Raw genomic sequence first — 18442 nt, forward strand, 5'->3', positions numbered from 1 at the left:
CTAAAGTAACAACTTCAGTATAACCAAAGTCAAAGTTCTATCAGTATCTTTAAAAATTTTTTAAAATATTTATTTATTTATGCATACAAGAGCTGGGGTACAGGCCAGAGATGCAGGGGAGGGGGTGAGAAGATTCACCAGAGTCAGAGTGGGGAACAGAACAGGCAGGCTGACTGAAACACACTGTTGAGGGGAGCAGCGGGCGAGACAGGAGAGGTCTGCTGCACCATGTGGGTTGCTCTCTGGCCAGCTGGGGATCAAACTCATGCTGCAGAGGCTGCAGACTGCTTCATAGTGTGGTGCTTAGCCCCTTGCGCTGCCAGGGAGGCCCAGTATCTTTAAAATGTTTAACTTTTGATTAAAGTGTAACAATACCAAAAGTACATCTACCACTGTTGACTTTTAAAGTGTTCTTTTGAAACAAAATTTATTTTATTTGAAAAACACTATTATTTTTGTGTACTATTGATATGTGAAAATGTTTGATTACAAATAGAATAACTGTAGTTTTAATATGTTTTCACTGTTTATAGTCAATTAAATTTCCTCACACATATACACACATAACAAAACCTACAGGCAGAGAAGGGTGTCTATGATATATTACTGAGTTGGAAATCAGTCCATTACAAAGTTTCCTATAAGCATTACAGCAAAGATGTAATTTAAATTGCATTTTCTTCCCTTCACAGCCAATAGTATATGTTTCCAGAAGCCAAAATAGAGAGCCCAGGGAGAAAGAATGTCTAGTTAACAAAAGAATGTCAAGTTAACAAAAGTTCTTTTAAATATAGAATCTTTATTTATTAGGAAAATACGGAGGATTAAAGATGTCTGGATATATCAAGTTTTAAAAATTGATAGCTATTAGTCTCCAAGGATCATATTAGCTAAAATGTATCTGGAGAAATACAGTTCTAATTCCAGCTTTGTATCTACTTTTTTTTTTTAAGATTTATTTATTTATACAAGCACTGGGTTCAGTCAGAAGCGTGGGAGGGTGAGAGAATTCACCAGAGCCAGAGCGGGGAGCAGAACAGGCTGAAGGACTGAAGTAAACTGCTGAGGGGAGCAGTGGGTGGCAGGAGAGGTCTGTGCGCCATGTGGGACCCTCGCCCGGTGGCCGGGGATCGAACTTGTGCTGCAGAGGCTGAGGGCAGCTTCGCAACCCAGCGCTCAACTGCTGTGCCACCGGGGAGGACCTGTATCTACTTATCTTTAAGACTACTCTGCATCATAAGGAGAAAATCAAGATGTTTTTAAGAATGTAAGTCCTATCAAGATACAGTAAAGATTAATGCAGTGAACAAACAAGTAGAGGTGAAGAGACTTCATTAGATTATAGGAAGAAAAATGGTGCCATGAGATAGATAATAAGCACATATAACACTACTCACAACTATGACACATCTACTCAGAACAGAGATAAGCAGCTAGTGGAAAAAAGACAATAAACCAATTCCAAATCAAATAGAAGACTCAAATCAGCTAGTCCAACTAGGAAAAAGTAAATAAACTCTTTCACTTGCCAATTTTTGATAATAATTTGTTCTGGTCTGCCTAAATACCTTCTCAGGAACAGAAGAAAATTCATAAATATCAATCTTGGGTTTATTCTCTTATTCATAGATCAACACAGTATAATTTCTTGCATATTAATAGGTAATCAGAAAGCAAAGGATTTGTGTAAAAAAAGTTTCCATCACATCAAGGTTCTTAAATTTATGTAATACAGTATATTCATTTGTCTTTCTCCTTATCTTAGAAATGCCAAAGGCCATCTTTCTGACTGTACTGTGAATCAACTATTTGAACAAAACTCAATTCTCTAAGAACACAACAACATATTTAAAAACTATTTTGGTAGAAGCAATTCAAAATTGAGCTTTTGAGTGCATATAGTTTCCTATTTCCACAGGATATATAGAAGACTCCTAATATTTTAAGACATTTAATTCCCTATGAGCAATTAAAAATAGATAAATAGTAGGACAATCTTTAAGTCCAATAACCTTTTGTTTTACTAATCTAATCACATCAACCAGAAAGAAAAACAAGTGTCTGCCATATGGTCTGTCTGTAATAGAAAATAGCTGCATTCAATAACAGCATCTGTGCATCTTTATCAACACTAACATTACCCATACTTAAATCAGCATATTATTAAATACAATGAGATGACAGGTCCCTTCACAAAGCAAAGAACAAAAGAAATTGACTATTACTTTTACACTAGATGATCTGACCTGGTAGTAACTAAAGAAATGAAGAAAATACCAGAGATTGTGTCACAATCAATGCTCAAAGATTTTATAAAATGTTTCATTTGGAAAAAATGAATGCTAAGGAAAACTCATCTAATGTATGGAGACATTTTCTTTAGACCTAGGCCCTCACTGTGGATGGCTCTTATCTAGTGCTAGGATCCACTCAGTACATTCAAACCCAAGATTTGTGCTGAAAAGCCACTTAATGATAACCTAAAGCAGCAGCTATTCTTAATTCCAACAGTTTATCTTTAACCCTAGGTTACAGCATAAAGTTTCTGATATGCAATGGTATTCTGACATTTCAATTCTTCTATAAGAAGCAATACATGTTTAAATTAAATAATAGTGTTATATGGTATTTGTACTATCACTAGGCTAGGGTGACTCCTCCCCTGAAGAAAGCATACATTTTATATATAAAAAAAAGGTTTATGTATTGTTTGGGGAGTATATGTTCTTTCAAAAATTGTTTAAGTAATTTTTTAAACAGTGTTAAGTTTGTAAGAAACCAGATTTTCACAACACTGGTAACATACTACCCGGTTTTTAAATCTGTTAGTAAAGTCTTTTTATTGTAGCTTTCAAGAAGCAATTAAGGGCATTCAATAAACACAATCATCAGCAAATATCTCACTCAGAAGGTAATCTCTCAACGAAACCCTGAAAGGGATGTGGAAGGAGACATACAGAGGGCAGGGGATCCAAGTAGAGAAAGGCAATAGTAATATAATCCTAATATTCACATCTCCCAGAATTAATAACTGTAAACATTACATCACTGTTGATGTTGTGATGACTTTTTAACCTATAATGAATATTTATGATGATTTAAAAATATATAACATTGACATACTAATTATTCATTTTAAGAAAGCAAGCCTCGATACAGACATATCACCTTTTCATAGTTTCTCCACCATTCTGACTCCCCTCCCACTAGTCTGTTAATTACCACTGACTCACCTCTTGGTGCAAATTATTTCCTACTTTTGTACAACACACTGTCTTAGTTACTGTTACTTGGTTACTGGCCTCCCAAAGGTAAGAAAGATACAAAGAAAAAAAGGCACCAAAAATGTTAACAGCAGTCTTAATGGAAGTGAAGGTCTAAGGAAGAAAAGGCTTCATACACTACACATTTTTGTGTAATCTAAGTAAAGTATTCACAGATCACATACCCAGATACAAACTCAGTAACACTGTGTAATTTTGCTTAGTCTTCATTCCTTCAATGGAAAAAAAATAATGTATTTGAGGGCCTAATACTGTTGGGCATTCCTCTGAGCACCAGAAATAGAATATGAACAAAATAGACACACTGCCCTTTAACAGTTGCATTGTAGGCATATGATCTATCCAAATAAATAGAGAAATAAACTAGAGAAATAAGCACGTTGGGTAAAGAATGAGTGACAGGGAGCAAAACAGAGCAAGGAAGGAAGGCAGGTCCTATTATGGGGTGCAGAGGAAGGTCATTAATTACATAAACAGAATCATCAGCAAACGTTGCTCTCAGAAGGTAACCTCTATTTTTTTTTTAATTAATTTTTTTAGGCTGAAAAGCAAGAAGTTTAGTGTCAGATAAGGAGAAAGACCGGAAAAGCTCTCTGAACACAGAGGGATCCCTAGTAGGAATTCCAGAAGATAACCTCTCAACAAAACCCTAGAGGGGATGTGGAAGGAGGCATACAAGGGGGAAGGGTGTCCAAGGAGAGTCCGCAGGGGAAGGCTCTGAGTAAGAGACCATAAGAACTAGCATAAAATGAGAGGGAGTGACTGGAGGATAGAACAGGAAGGCCCGCCGGTAGATCATACATGACTTTGGGGATTGTTGTAAAAACCCTGGCTTTTAATCCTAATGGAAACGAGAAGCCATTAGAGGAATCTGAGCAAAGGAGTGCCATGATCAGATTTATGAAAGGCTCACTCTGCTTATTACGTGGAAAACAGAGTCTAAACAGGCAAGGACCAAAGCAGAGAGAGCAGTCAACCAAATCTGCACGTCATACACGAGATAAAAAAAGAGAGCAAAGATCACTCCAAGATGCCTGGCCTGGAAAGGAAAGACCATTGCTTGAGACGAAGACTGCAGAAGGCACAAACTGGGATGGTTGGCGGCGGAGGGGTGGGGTGGAGGGGTGGGGGGGTGGAGGTAAATGCAAAAATCAGGAATTTCATTTGGGATATGCCTATTTAATATCCAAGTGGAGACTGAATGATCAGGTCAGGGGTAAATAAAAAATCTGAATTCAAGAGACAGAGAGCTAGGTCAGGGGTGGAGATACACATGCACAGACAATGCGTGTACATGAGCAATATTTATTTATTTATTTATACAAGAACCAGGGTACAGGCCAGATGCGCCGGAGGGTGAGAGGATTCACCAGAGACAGAGCCGGGTACAGAACAGGCAGACTGACGAAATACACTGCTGAGGGGAGCAGCAGGCCGGACAGGAGAGGTCTGCCGCACCATGTGGGACCCGTGGCCTGGGGAGGCCCTATTTATTTATTTTACAAATTGAAAGTCTGTGGTAAGCCTGCAAGAAGCAAGTCATTTGGCCATTTTTCCAACAGCATGTGTTCACTTGGTGTCTCTGAGCTACATTTTTTAGCAAGAAAGTATCTTTCAATTAAGGTATGTATACATCTTTTTTTTTAGACACAATGCTATTGCACACTTAACAGATTACAGCATAGAGTAAACATAAATTTTAAATGCACTGGGAAATAAAAATATTAAGTGACTAGCTTCACTGGGCTATCTCCTTATTGCTCTGGCTGGGAACCAAACTCACAATATCACCAAAGTATGCCTATAGATACTTGATATTTAGAACCATGAATGAAACTGAGAATAAAGAAACAAGAGGAGATCAAACTAAGCCCTGAGGTAGATGAAGACTTAGCAGGAGAGCATGCTGAAACTTAAAAGACTGAGAAGGAGATATTGAAATAGGTGGATAATCAAGAGAAGAGTCTGGAGTCTAAGTGAACATCTAATAAAAATTAAAGTCTTTACTACAAATTTACTCATTAATTCAACAAATATTTATTGAGGACCCTCTATGTACTAGACAAACTGCTTTTGGTTTTCAATCCAGGGGAAGATAAAGAAACTTATATGTGCTATTACAGATAAGTTACACTGTGTTTGGGGATGACCCACTAGGGGCAACTGATCCAATCTTAGAAGGTCAGGAGGCTTTCCTGTGGAAATGATGTCAAATGAAAAACCAGAACGATAAGTAAAAATCAGTCATGGAGGAGGGGAGATTGCAAAGAACAGTGAGCGAAAATAGCATTTATAAGGATCCGAAGAGCTGAGAGATATTTTGATGCCCCAGCATTACTGAAAGTAGTCCAATACTGGATGCATACCAAGAGGTAACAGATGAAATAGGAGAAGGGTTGGCCAGAGTATCAATATCCTTTAAGACTTCTCAAGAGTTTGAACTTTATTCCAAAGGCAATAGGAAGCCACAAAATTATTTTACACATGGGAATGTAATGATCAGTAAGCTGTCTATATCAGGAAGAGCACTCTGACAGTAGCACAGACAGAGGGTAGGTCAGAGGCTAGGCGACAGGTCCCTGGCTTATCACCAACATGCAACTGACCTGCTTTATGACAGTAGGTATCTGGATTGTAGACTCAACAGGATATGAGTCAATTTTGGATATGAGGAATGAGGAGAGGAGATAAGCATCAAGGATAAAGACCTACTTTTTGATAGACATGTAGGAAGGAATACAAGAAAAGGGAAAGGCTAAATGGTGGCATAGAATTTGTTGAGTCTGAAACGACGGTGGAATCACTGGCATGTAGATTAAAGCCATAGGACAGTGGAAAGTGAAACCAAAGGAGTGAGAAAAGAGAAGAGTAGAAGAATGGGCAGGGCCTGGCTCTGGTTAAAGCAACATGAAAGGGACAGGAGAGAAAGAAGCCAAGAGAAGGGGCGGGGGACAGTACACTCCAGAGCCAGAGCACAAGGGAATGTGGGATAAAAGTAAAATATATACAGTGTTTCAGAAAAAAGAGCAAATTTTAGTCTAGGTGAAGAATCAAAACACGGAAGTTAATGAGCACTAGTAAATAGGTTTACCTTAATAATAGACAATGACAATGACTTGGACAACTCTAGGGACTACAGAAAGTGAAATAACTCTAGAAATGGAAAAAATAATGTAGTCTAGAAAACTGGAAAAAGAGGAACTTTGGTTAAAAAACATTTTTACCTTTAGTTAAAACAAAAAGCCAGATGAGCTTTAAAGGATGAACACTATATGACATAAATGGGATGACACCGTGCTTCTGACTGTATCCAGTGCTTGTATGTATAAATAAATAAATAAATCTTTAAAAAAAATAGGATGACACTATCACAGAGGTCTCAGAATCTATGTACAAAGTGATTTTGTGAGCAGTTGCTCAAGGACAGATATCAGAACACTTGCCAGATCAGATTGTGCACACACATAGACACCCCAAAAAATATTTATCTGCTCAAAGTGAGGGAAACCAATTTTGAAATATTTATCTTTAGATCTGCAAAGACTTTAATTATGTGTGAATACAATTGTGCCATCCTTATTGTAGAATGCCAAGATATATTCCACTGAAATGTCATAATTGTTTATTTGAGGAAGATTGTATGGTATTTCCAAAATATACTTAGAGGTGGTATCTACATTTATTTATATGTACATCATTACAATTACATTCTAATGGAAAAGAAATTTATGACGGTTTCTCAACAAAGCAGTAAACCTTCAGAAGGTGGAGTTAGCTAATTAGAGAAGGCAGGAAACAGGAACTCCTATTAATTTACTACAGCAATTTTTTCCATCCTACAAAGTTACATTTTTTTGGCTGATTAACAGCATTAATATTAAGAAATACATGCTCATCTCTTGGTTAAGATTAAAAACACACATGAGCTCACTATTCAAACGCACTAGTTTTCAAAATTTTTGAAGAATGACAGTACTACTCTACCAATGTAATACTTCTAATAAAATGAGGCACAGAAACTAAGTGCTGTGTTCAAAGAATTAAATATCAACCCAAAGTATTCCAGCCGCAACTCTCTTTTCATCAGTAATAAGTATTCACATCTTTAATGTGCATTAGAAACATCAATAAGAGGTAGCTAAATAAAGGCAGTAATTACAAAAGTTCCCCCTCATTCCTCCCCCTGAAATTTTAAAACATTTTCTGAAAGGATATAGCCCTTTATTTCTATTTCCCATAGAATCTAAGAATCTTTAAAAAGTCCAACAATGCATAGTTTAATACTAAACTCAACAACAAACTGTACATGATCTTTAAACAAGCGAAATACAGACAATCCAGTGTTTCCCAAACTAGAAACAGTATGATCATGCCAGAAGTAAGGTCCAAATGAAAACAAATTTCACAGTTCCTACAAAAAACATAACTGTCATAGTTAATAAAAGCCAAGTCTGCAACTGGAAACGCTGCCTTCTAGCCAAGGACAAGATGTGTCTATTATTAATTCTTGGTTTTTGGTCATCCCGTAAATGACAAAAAAAACAAACAATTCAAATGACATTAGTTCTTGCAAATATAATGCAAATAGCATGCTAATTAAAGTATTCACAAGACAATGACAAATAAGGCTTTTGGACCACAGTACATATTATGATGTAACTACAATACACATTAAGCAATCACCAAGTTGTAGTTAGGCCTTCCAAGAGGAGTTATTATGGTTTACCAGGATCAGAGGATTGTGATCTTACACTTAATCACGTTTTTTACCTGCAAGCAGGTGTCTACAGGTGTCAAGAGGTAAAACACTGATTCTCACTGTAAACCTACAGTTCTTTCTGATACATTGTATAGTGATGGCACACTGCACCTACCTCTCTACGTTTTCTGCATAAACTTTCTAATTCAATAAACATGAAGTAAATTGTATGAAGCAATTTTCTCTGCATATTTTACAAAAATTTAACTGATGCACTTTTATTAAAATGCCAAAACTCACTCTCTTATAGCTCGATCTTGTTTCATTTACCATGAGGTTAAAATTTAATACATTGCACAAAAGAAATAATGAGAATAAAGGTCCACTGGAGATGTTATTATCTAAACTAATCTTCCAATTTCCAATAACAACACAGGTCCCCTCAAAAGTGAAGTCTAAAGGAAAACAATATTCAGTACAACTAACAAGCAACAGGAAACCATCAGTAACAAACACCATACAGGCATTATATAAGTAAAGTCTACATATGAGATATGAAAGGCAACAGGGCATATGGGTGCCATAAATCAATAGATTTTCTATGATTTCTGTCCTGCCTGCTCAACAGATTTCATGAAGCCTGGTGTAAAATCTTCTGTGGACTTTCAGAGAGCTGGTCCCAAGGCAGTGCAAGCGACCTGACAGCCTGGAGCTCACAGAACTTGTGAGTTCACAAGGACTTGTGAGCAATGAAAGGAAGGGAATAAATAAAAGAACAATAAAAGGAGGAGATTTTTCAGGGAGTTGGAATTACAACTCTATAAAGCAGTTTTCCAAGGCCATGTCTAAACTGTCCCTTGGGAAAAAACTTCTTTCCTAGCCAAAGAAGATATCCATACCAACAGCAGCCAAGATACTCATCAGTGTCAGACTAAGATCCAGGTGTAACAAGCATGCCAGCTGCCCTCTCTCCACCTTGGAGAGCAAACCTTGGAAACACACACAAAATGCACAAAGTCACCCCCAAATCAGTCCATCTAGGAAAACACTGGAGGATGGGGACTGAAGAAAAACAGGTTTGTAGTATGCTCAGCCACCTTAAATGGCAGAATTCCCTCATCTGAGGTGACCATTATGGGGACATATCAAGGTAAGGAAAACGTTCTTGAGAAAGAATCACTGTTAGTTCCTGCTAACAGAAATGGGCAAGGCTTCCCTCCCCACTGGTCGGGGTGGGGTACTCACCAGCCAAGCCCAAAGCTGAGGAAAGCCGGGGATTCCCCCAATGGCCAGGCTACCTGACAAACACAGGCTACTAAAAGCTGGCAGGGGATGCTGGCTGTTCTTACCTCACAGGCGGGGGACCCGCAGGCCTTCAGCTTGTCACCATCTCCCTCCCGCAGACCAGTCCGATGAGTGGCCATCATTTCATTTCAAATTACAAAGAAGGGACCAACCCTTTGGAGTCCACATTGGGGGGTCAATGCTACCACACACCAAAGAAGAATTCCACACCAGCGTCGGGGCGGTGCAGGGCTGCTGAAACAATGTGCCGAGAAATGAAGGTCTTTATGAAGCTCCTTCAAAATGCCCTGCTGATTTCTTCAGGCTTCAACTGACTTCACCGTCTTCGTCCATTTCTCTAGACTTAAAAAAACAAAGAAGACAGGTCTTCTTGGCAGCCTCGGAGACCAAGTGCTGAAAAAGGTCCCCTTCCTCCTAGCTCTATTTCCGAGTCCAAGACGAATCCGAATGGGTCGTGAAGGCTCGAGCGTCAGCTCCCAAAGAGATCGTCCCTAGAACAGAAAAGTTAAAGGGCATGAACTTTCTCTCCAGACGCTGACCTTAGCCTTGCCCACATGTCTACCCCGAGTTTGCGTGGCCAACACTTGGCAAGACTATCTGGATCCTGTTGAAGAACCACGAGAATGAAAGATGAAATGATCCTCCCATACAAAAAAAAAAAAAAAAAAAAGAAGGAAAAATCTATAGATGGGGTGGGGGCGCATAACTGCACCGCACAACACCCAAGGCTGTTGTGCGGCGTTCAGAAAAAACACCCCCTTTTCAAATGCATTTTAATTAATGCATTTGCTGAGCAGAAGAAAGGGCGTAGGTTCTTAGGCACACAACCAGTAAATTTAAGGGCAGTTATCTCCCCAGGAGACTGAAATGGGACCATACTTTTCAAACACCTCCTTCGCTCTCCAAAGCACCCACCGCACCCCCCAAAAAACAAAAAAAAACCAAAAAAAAAAAAAAAAAAAAACCAAAAAACCAGCCTCGGACACGGCCAGCGCCGGCTGGGCGGGCGTTTCCAGGCAGGCTGGGTGAGTGGGGGTGCCCTCACCCCGGTCCCTCCGCCCCAGCCGGTGTCCCCGAGGAGGCGGCTGTTTTCCTTGGCCCGCGGCGGGGCTGGGTGGGGACCGCGCCGGGCGGGCGGGGAGGTGCGCGCCGCGGCGGGTGGAACTCGGGCGCAGCTCCCGCTCCGGGGCATTATTCTGGAGCTACATAAATGAAGCCGTAGCCCAAGCAACTTTTATTTAGTTGTTGCTCCCTAAACTACGAGTCGACGCGATCGCAGCCTTTCCCGGTGGCCACTTAGAGGGAGAAAAAAAAATATAGGAAAAAGAAAACCAACACCCACCTACCACTATTTCCTCCGCCCCTTCCAGAGGCGGGTCAGGGATCTCGATCCCCCGGGAAGGGCGGCCCAAATATGTAGTTGGAAAGCGGTGTGGGGAGGCCGGGGGGAAGCCCGCGAGCCAGGGGGCTCACCCTTCCCGGCCCGCGCGGCCCAGCGCGCGCGGCGCGGCGGCGAGAGCGGCGGGGACGCGGGCCCGGCGCCGGACCCGGCCGGGGCGCGCTAGGCCGCAAGCTCGGTTAATATTCATGAGCGGCCGGGAGGCGCCCCTCCTCCACGGCCGGCCGGCCGGACCCCGGCGCCCGCCGCCGGCCTTTGTGCCCTTCCCTCCGCCCGCCGGCCCTCCCTCGCCCCGCACACGCGGGCGCGGCCCCTCCGCTCCCGCCGCGGGCTCCCCCCGGCCCCGCGCCCGCGCCGAGCGGGGTGGCCCGGGGTGGCGGGAACGCAGGGAGCCCGCGGCGAGCCGGGCTCCCCACCCGCCCGGGGGGCGTTGCGCCCCCTCAGCTAAGGCGGAAAATAAAACAGACACGCACCGGAGAAAGCGGGGCGAGGAGATCCGCGCCGGGCTGGCCAACCCCGAGGCCGCGCGCCCCGCACGCCCGGCGCGAGCCGGTCCGAGCGGGAGGAGGATCCGGCGCTGCCCGCCGCCGCCGCGCGCCGAGGCCGCCGCCCCCGGCCGGCCGCTCCCAGGCACCGCCGCGACCTGCCCCGGCGGGCCCCGGGCTCTCGGCCGCCGCGGGAGGGCGTGGGGCGGGGCGGCGGCCGCCGGACTCTCCCCTCGCCTCGCCGGGCCGCGGCCGCGCTCGGGCGCCCACGACCGCCCGGTGACAGAAGTGCCTCGCGCCGCGGCCGCGCCGAGCTGCTTCCCGGGGGCGGATTTCTCGCTTCTTCCTCCCTGGATCCACCTCCTCCCACTCCTCCTCCGTCCCCTCCCCTCCCCAGGGGAGGCTCGGGGTGGAATATTTTCTGTCTTGAATAATACAGTCCCGGGGACGGACGCTGGGGAAGGGGGATTAGCCGGCGCTCGCCAGCCTCCTCCCAAACCTGCTCGCACCCCCGCGGCAACCCCCCAAAATTCAGACACCCCGCCTCCTCCAGCCTCCGGGCGGCCGGGTCGGAGCGCTCGGAACCCGGGTGTCCACGGGGAAAGCGACTCGGGGCTCGGCGGCAGGGCCGGGAGGGGACTGGGGGCCAGAAGTGTGGGGCTGGGGGGACGGGGCACGTTTTGGGGGGCACGTCTGAGGGGAGTTCTGCCCCTTTTTGCAGCGGCGGGGGGGACTTCAAGGGAGTGTCCTTTCATGCCCGACAGCGGAATAGCGTCTCGCGCTGAGGAAAGGAGTCGGGGAGCAGCGGTCTGCACCCCATTCTCTCCACACACCCCTCCCGCCCGCCCCCCCCCCGTTAATCTTCAGAGCAACTGAACGAATTGGGGTGACTAGCGGGACGGAAGAAGGGCGACCGCGCGGCCCCTCAGGACGGGTCCCACAGGCTCCGCGTCCAGAGCGCAACTGGCGCCCCGCCCCACCCCGTTCAGGGCCCTGCCACGGACCCCGGGCGCCTCGCCCCGCCCCGTCGCGCCTCACAACATCTCCCGCTGCAAACGGCCCAATCGGGAGACGCTACGCTAGAACAAGAGCCAATCGGAGGCTGCTTACTCAGACGTCGCTCCGCCCTTTGCCCCGCCCCCAGGAGGAAAAGCCACCGCCCCTGGGCTACAGGCCCCACCCCGCCTCCTGTCCCGGGAGGTGGTGGGTGCGCCGGTGGGGTCCGGGCGCTCGCGGGGCGGGAGTGGGGTAGCCCGCGAGGCGGCGGCGTTTGTCACCTTGTCACTCTCCTCCTCACCCCCTCCCAACCAGCCCCCCGCCCTTTCCCAGCCCTCCTGCTGCTGCTGCTGCTGCTGCTGCTGCTGCTGCCGTAGAGGGTCATTTTTATCCTCACCCCGGCGGGGGACTGCCAGCTATTGTGTCTGATCAGCTGCCACCACCGTCGTGAGGGAAAAAAGAGGGACAAAAAAACCCAAGAAGCTATGAGGTCTGCTTACCTTTCTTAGCACAGGCACAGGGTTCCCTGAAGACTGAGCGACAGCTCCCCTTCCTCCATCCCCCACCCTGGGCCCCGCAGTCTTAGGTTGTTTTTGTTTTTATTTTTATTTTTGAGAAACAAAAACAAAGCCAAAAATACTCCCTGGAGCCTGAATACCTTGCCTTAAATTTTGCATCTTTCCCAAAAGTAGAATAGAAGGTGCTTTAATCTTCAGCCCTAATTAGAAGAAAGACTTTGAGTACATTATTTTTACGTGGTCATGAAATTTGCATGCTGATGAGAACCCCTGGCAAAACTGCTCAGCTAATGAGAGAGAGACAAGAGTAAAATAGAGGGAATGCCTGCCCAGTCGGCAATTTACTGAATAACCTAACAGTAGCCAGTTCTAGACATTGTTGAGTAAATTAACTAGAAGTGAATAGAGATGCCAAGTTCAAGTCGGGTACCTCTAGTGGACTTATAGGCTATGTACAGAAAGGGAAAACAATTTTAAGTACAAAACAGCTCCTTGCGAATGCAAAAATAATGCCTGGCACAACAGCTAAAGATATCTAGGCTTACGATTTCTAAAATGGAACTTTTTTTAAAATGTTGATTTTAAAAAGACTTTTAGCCTGATAAAGGGGAGTAAATATTGGTCATGGAAGGAGATATGAAAAAGAGGAAGAAACACATTTTAGCAATTGTGAAATATAACCTAGAAAGTTGTTTCTATAGGAGAGAGATGGAAGGATCAAGATTATTGTCCAACTCCATCGCTCATCATGTGACGTCAGGCAAATTATTACTTATGTGTGTAAGTGGTTAAGTCATCAGGTAATAATAGTGACGGCCATCTATATAGCACTGCCTCTGTGCTAGGTATTCCTCCAAGAACTTGACCCACAACTTAATGAAATAGGTGTGTATGTCTGAGACAGGATTCAAGATCAGGGTGTCAACTCTCTGGAGTTCATGCTTTTCTCCATAACAACAAGCTATCTCTAGCTTGTTTTTTAATGATAATACCAACAACAACAATAACAATTGTTTGGTTTACTATATGCTAATTATTATGCTAATCCTACCCCTAGGATAGCTATGATTATAACATTCCAATATTTGGGATATTTTTGAGAACCATTATAAAATTACTATTATATATATCTTAAGTTAGAATAGGTATGATTATGATGTTCCCAAATTTGAGGATGTTTACCTTATGGTAATTTGCTGTCATGTCTTATGTGTATTAGACTGTTTGAAGGAGAAGGACAAAAGCACAGAACTAAGATTTGGGAAACATGGGTCCTAGTCCTGTCCTGGGACCTGAAGTAAGAAGCACCCTATTTTGATGGGTAGATGAGATAGTAGATGCAAAGGAACTTTAAAAATGTAAAAATATTATTCCAATCAAAATTATGAAGTAGAAGTTCATCTGGACTCCACATCAGAAATCCTACTTTACACAACATTATATTGACATTTATTAGGAATATAATATTTATTAGGAACATAATCCAGTTAAAAATTAGGTCTATACTATTCTGAAGGTATGAACATCAATAATGTTTCAATAACTGTTTGAGCTCTCATTTACATGCATGCTTAGTAAAATAAACTGGGCACTCTTTTTTTAAAAAAGATTTATTTATTCATGCGTACAAGAACTGGGGTACAGGCCAGAAGTGTGGGGTGTGAGAGAATTCACCAGAGACAGAGCAGGGAATAGAACAGGCAGACTGACTGAAATACCCTGCTGAGGGGAGCAGCAGGCGAGACAGGAGAGGTCTGCTGCACCTTGTGGGTAGCTCCCTGGCCAGGGAACAAGGCAAAGATATACATTTTCATCACTATAATAAATTTAGTATTAGAAGTCTTAGAGCAGTTCAACAACAAGAAATAAAAGAAATCCAAATTTGAAAATAAGTGAAATTATCATTATTTGCAGAGGGTTGATAATATATGTGGAAAGCCTAAACATGCCAGCAAAAATCTATCAGAAATAATAAATTAGTAAAGTTGCAGACTGCCAAATAAATGCACAAAAATATGTTGCATCCAATCAAAAAAGTTAAACTCATGCTATTCACAACAACTTGGATGGAGCTGGAAGGGATTATGCTCAGTGAAATAAGTCAGAAGGAAATAGAAAAATATTGGTTTCATTTATAGGAGGAATATAGGGGAACCAAATAAGGGATCAGGAAAAATAATAATAATAAATAAAAAAACAAATTAACAGGCAACTATAAATCAGAGACATTCTGCATGGGAGGGAGAGGGAGAGGGATCAAAACGGGAGGGAAGAACACAAGGGACTATGGTGATAGTGCATGGGTGAATTGGTGGTGGGAATTTTATAGGGACTATACATGAGAGGAGAAAACAAATATTGTACAAAAGTGAACAATGATGTAAATTATATATAAATAAATAAATTTTCAAAAATCTGTTGCATCCCTGTAGCAAATAATGAAATTTAAAAAAGTCTCATTTGCAATTACATAAAAAAACTAAATAAGAATAAATTTAACAAAGTAGGTGAAAATTCTATACAATGAAAATTACAAGATGCTGTTAAAAGACAGAACAAGATACAAAGAAACAGAAAGATATCCATATCCACTGCTGGAGAGAATATTGGTTACCATCCTACCAAAAGGAATATACAGATTCAATGCAATCCCTATGAAAATTTCAATGATATTTCTCAAGGAAATAGAACAAAAACCACCAAAATTTATATGGACCAACAAAAGACCCAGAATAGCTAAAGCAATTTTGAGAAAAAAGAAGAAAAATGAAGGTATCATCTCACTTGATTTTAAACTATATCATAAAGCAATAGTATGGTATTGGATAAAAATAGACACATAGACCAATAGAACAGAAATGAGAGTCCAGAAATAAATCTGTATGTGTATATATATTGACACCTAATTTATGACAACAAATTCACAATCTTATAATGGAACAAGGAAAATGTCTTAAACACTGGTGATATGTTTCATGACATGAGTGATAAGAGATGTCTGAGGATCTGCAGCCTAATGACAAGGGAAATGAAAGCAGTGAACAATTATGATTACATCAAATTGAAAAGCTTTTGCACGGCGATAGAAAATATCAGCAAATTTAAAAGGCATCTTACTGAATGGAAAAAGATATTTGCACATGACACATGTGATAAGGAGTTAATTTCCAAGGTTTATAAAGAACATCCATTTTAAGAACAGAAAAGTGAACAACCCAATTAAAAATGGACAGACGATCTGAATAGACGCTTTTCCAAAGAAGATATATGGATGGGCAGCAGACATGAAAAAGTTCATCATCACTTCTTTTTAGGGAAATGCAAATCAAAGTCACAATGAGATATCATTTTACATTCGTAAGAATGTCTTACATCAAAAAGACTATTAAATGTTGGTGAGGACATGGAAGAAGAGAAACCCTTACACATTGTTGGTTGGAATGTAAATTCGTGCAATCATATTGGAAAGAAGTAAGGACTTTCCTCAAAAAAAATAAATAGAACTACCATGTGATCCAGTAACTCCACTTTTGTGTATCTATCCAATGAATATGAAATCATCAACTTGAAGAGTTATATGCACTACAGTGTTTATTGCAGCGTTCTTTATAGCAGCTGAGATTTGAAACCTAAGTGCCCATATATAAATGATTGCATAAAGATGTGTGGTATACAATCATAGTGGTTATTTACAATAGGTAAGATTTGGAAGCACCTTAAATGCACACTGACAGATGATTGGATAAAGATGTAATATATATACACAATGGAATACTATTTGCTTATAAGGAATAATGATATGTTGTCACTTTTAGCAAGATGGAAGGAATTTGATGGGATTATGTGTATTGAAATTAGAAAGACAAAGACATACTGGATTTCTCTTATGTATGCAGCATAAATAAACTGAGGAGATACAAATACAACTAGTGGACATTAAGAACAGAAATAAGGTTACCAGAGGTGAAGAGAATGGGAATAAGGTTGCAATGGGTGTAATAGATGGTAGGGCTATTTTGTTTTTTAAAAAAGGGAGGAAAGCAATTAATACATCTTATTAATAACAACTAGAAGACAAACTTGTACACTATAATTCTCACAATGTAGGCAAGGTATTTTTTAAAGATGAGAACTATATCCTCAAAATTAAGTTTTGACTTTGCTAATGACATGATAATATTGTTTTGGCGAACCATTATCAAGGAAAAATGTGAAAGCTAGAAATAGAACCAAAGTGTCCTAGCCTCGGGTCTAATGTCATTCTGTGATAATCTATGGATGATTTCTATTCTGAATGTAGATGCTGGCAAGTCCATGAGGCACAAGTGTTTGCCCTTGAATTCCATAAATAAAATGTGTAATTTGGGATGACTCATTTGCAAAACTATGTGTCTGAGCAGTTAAGACCAATGTCTCTTAGAGGAGTAAAATTTTTTTGAATTTAGAACGATACTGTATATTTTATTTCCTATCCATACAATACTAAAAAGACTGATTACTAATATTTCCTTTAAAAAGACTTTCATATTGTACTGAAAGCACAACACCTAGCAAGGTGCTTAACTACTGTAATCAAGAAAGATTCTTTTCATCACTTCTTTTAAATTAATAATGTAAATAATTTTCTAATTTTGTACTCTGTATTTTCTATATAGCATATAATTTCTTTCCACAAGATTAATATCTATCTTCAATGGTTAATTTCTAATCCAGAGTGACCGATTTATTTCAACATGTACAGACAGTGCCTAGCAAAATGCCACACAAATAGAAATTCTTGAATCATTTTTCTGCCCTCAACTTATTGTCATCTTTTCTGTCTCTGAACTAGTACTCTGGGTATTTCTTTTTTTTTTTTTTTTCTTTTATAGAGGCATGTTTTATTTATTTATTTGTTTGTTTGTTTCATTTATACATGCACTGGGTACAGTCAGAAGCGCGGGAGGGTGAGAGAATTCACCAGAGCCAGAGCGGGGAGCAGAACAGGCAGAAGGACCAAAGTGCACTGCTGAGGGGAGCAGCGGGCGGCAGGAGAGGTCTGCGCGCCATGTGGGCCCCTCCTCCGGTGGCCGGGGAGCAGCCGGGAATCGAACTGGCGCCGCAGAGGCTGCGGGCAGCTTCGCAACCCAGCGCTCAACCGCTGTGCCACTGGGGAGGCCCACTCTGGGTATTTCTTTTGGTTTATTTGTTTATGGCTGTTAGCTAGTTGCTTAATCATAACCAATCATATTTTAATTTAACTAAATATTACTCTTCTATCTGAACTCTAAGGCAGATTGCTGTGGTTTTTCCTTTTTTTCAGATTCTTATAATATCTATCATAGTTTTTCCACATGGAAAACACTACAAAATTATTTGAGAAGTGAATGATGACCGTCATCATTATTGATCAAATATTTATACCTCAAGAAATTCCTAACAACTCTCCAGTTTGTGGGAAAACACATATACGTGTGTGAGTGCCTATGTCTAAAATGGTGACTATAAAGTATACAAGATGTCCAAAAAGAGCACATTTGATGTAGGCCTCCACTGCTAGAAATGTCACATTTTATCTCTTTAGCTAACTCCAACTCTGGCAACTGAGCTGGGGTTTTTTGGTCATAATACCTTGCCAAAAATTAGTATCACTTGCATTTTGGCAGTGATTATAAAATTTCAGCCCACCAGTTTATCCATAATCATAAATCAAGCATTTTTTCTGGATTCAAATTATTTTTCAGCAATAGCATCTCCAGAATTAAAATTGGGTGGTA

General features: G+C 41.6%; 1 protein-coding gene across 8 annotated transcripts in view; it reads right to left on the reverse strand.

Moving 5' to 3' along the window:
- ARHGAP21 (Rho GTPase activating protein 21) overlaps nucleotides 1–11218 on the reverse strand; it is a 102905-nt gene extending 91687 nt beyond the window's left edge. For 5 of the 8 annotated variants that reach the window (XM_037510724.2, XM_037510720.2, XM_037510721.2 and 2 more), the window contains exons 1-2: nucleotides 11161–11218; nucleotides 9333–9779 (exon numbers count right to left, since the gene is read on the reverse strand). In XM_037510724.2, the coding sequence (XP_037366621.2) occupies nucleotides 9333–9410 (78 nt within the window). In that variant the 5' untranslated portion in view covers nucleotides 9411–9779; nucleotides 11161–11218. Of the gene's footprint in view, nucleotides 1–9332; nucleotides 9780–10333; nucleotides 10353–10630; nucleotides 10741–11160 lie in introns of those variants that run through there. The other 3 variants (XM_054695168.1, XM_054695167.1, XM_054695169.1) reach the window with 3 other exon arrangements.
- Nucleotides 11219–18442: the final 7224 nt, after the last annotated feature.

The sequence above is a fragment of the Talpa occidentalis genome, unplaced genomic scaffold (genome assembly GCF_014898055.3).
Source record: "Talpa occidentalis isolate TD23 unplaced genomic scaffold, MPIMG_talOcc4v2.1 talOcc4.14, whole genome shotgun sequence".
NCBI lineage: Eukaryota > Metazoa > Chordata > Mammalia > Eulipotyphla > Talpidae > Talpa > Talpa occidentalis.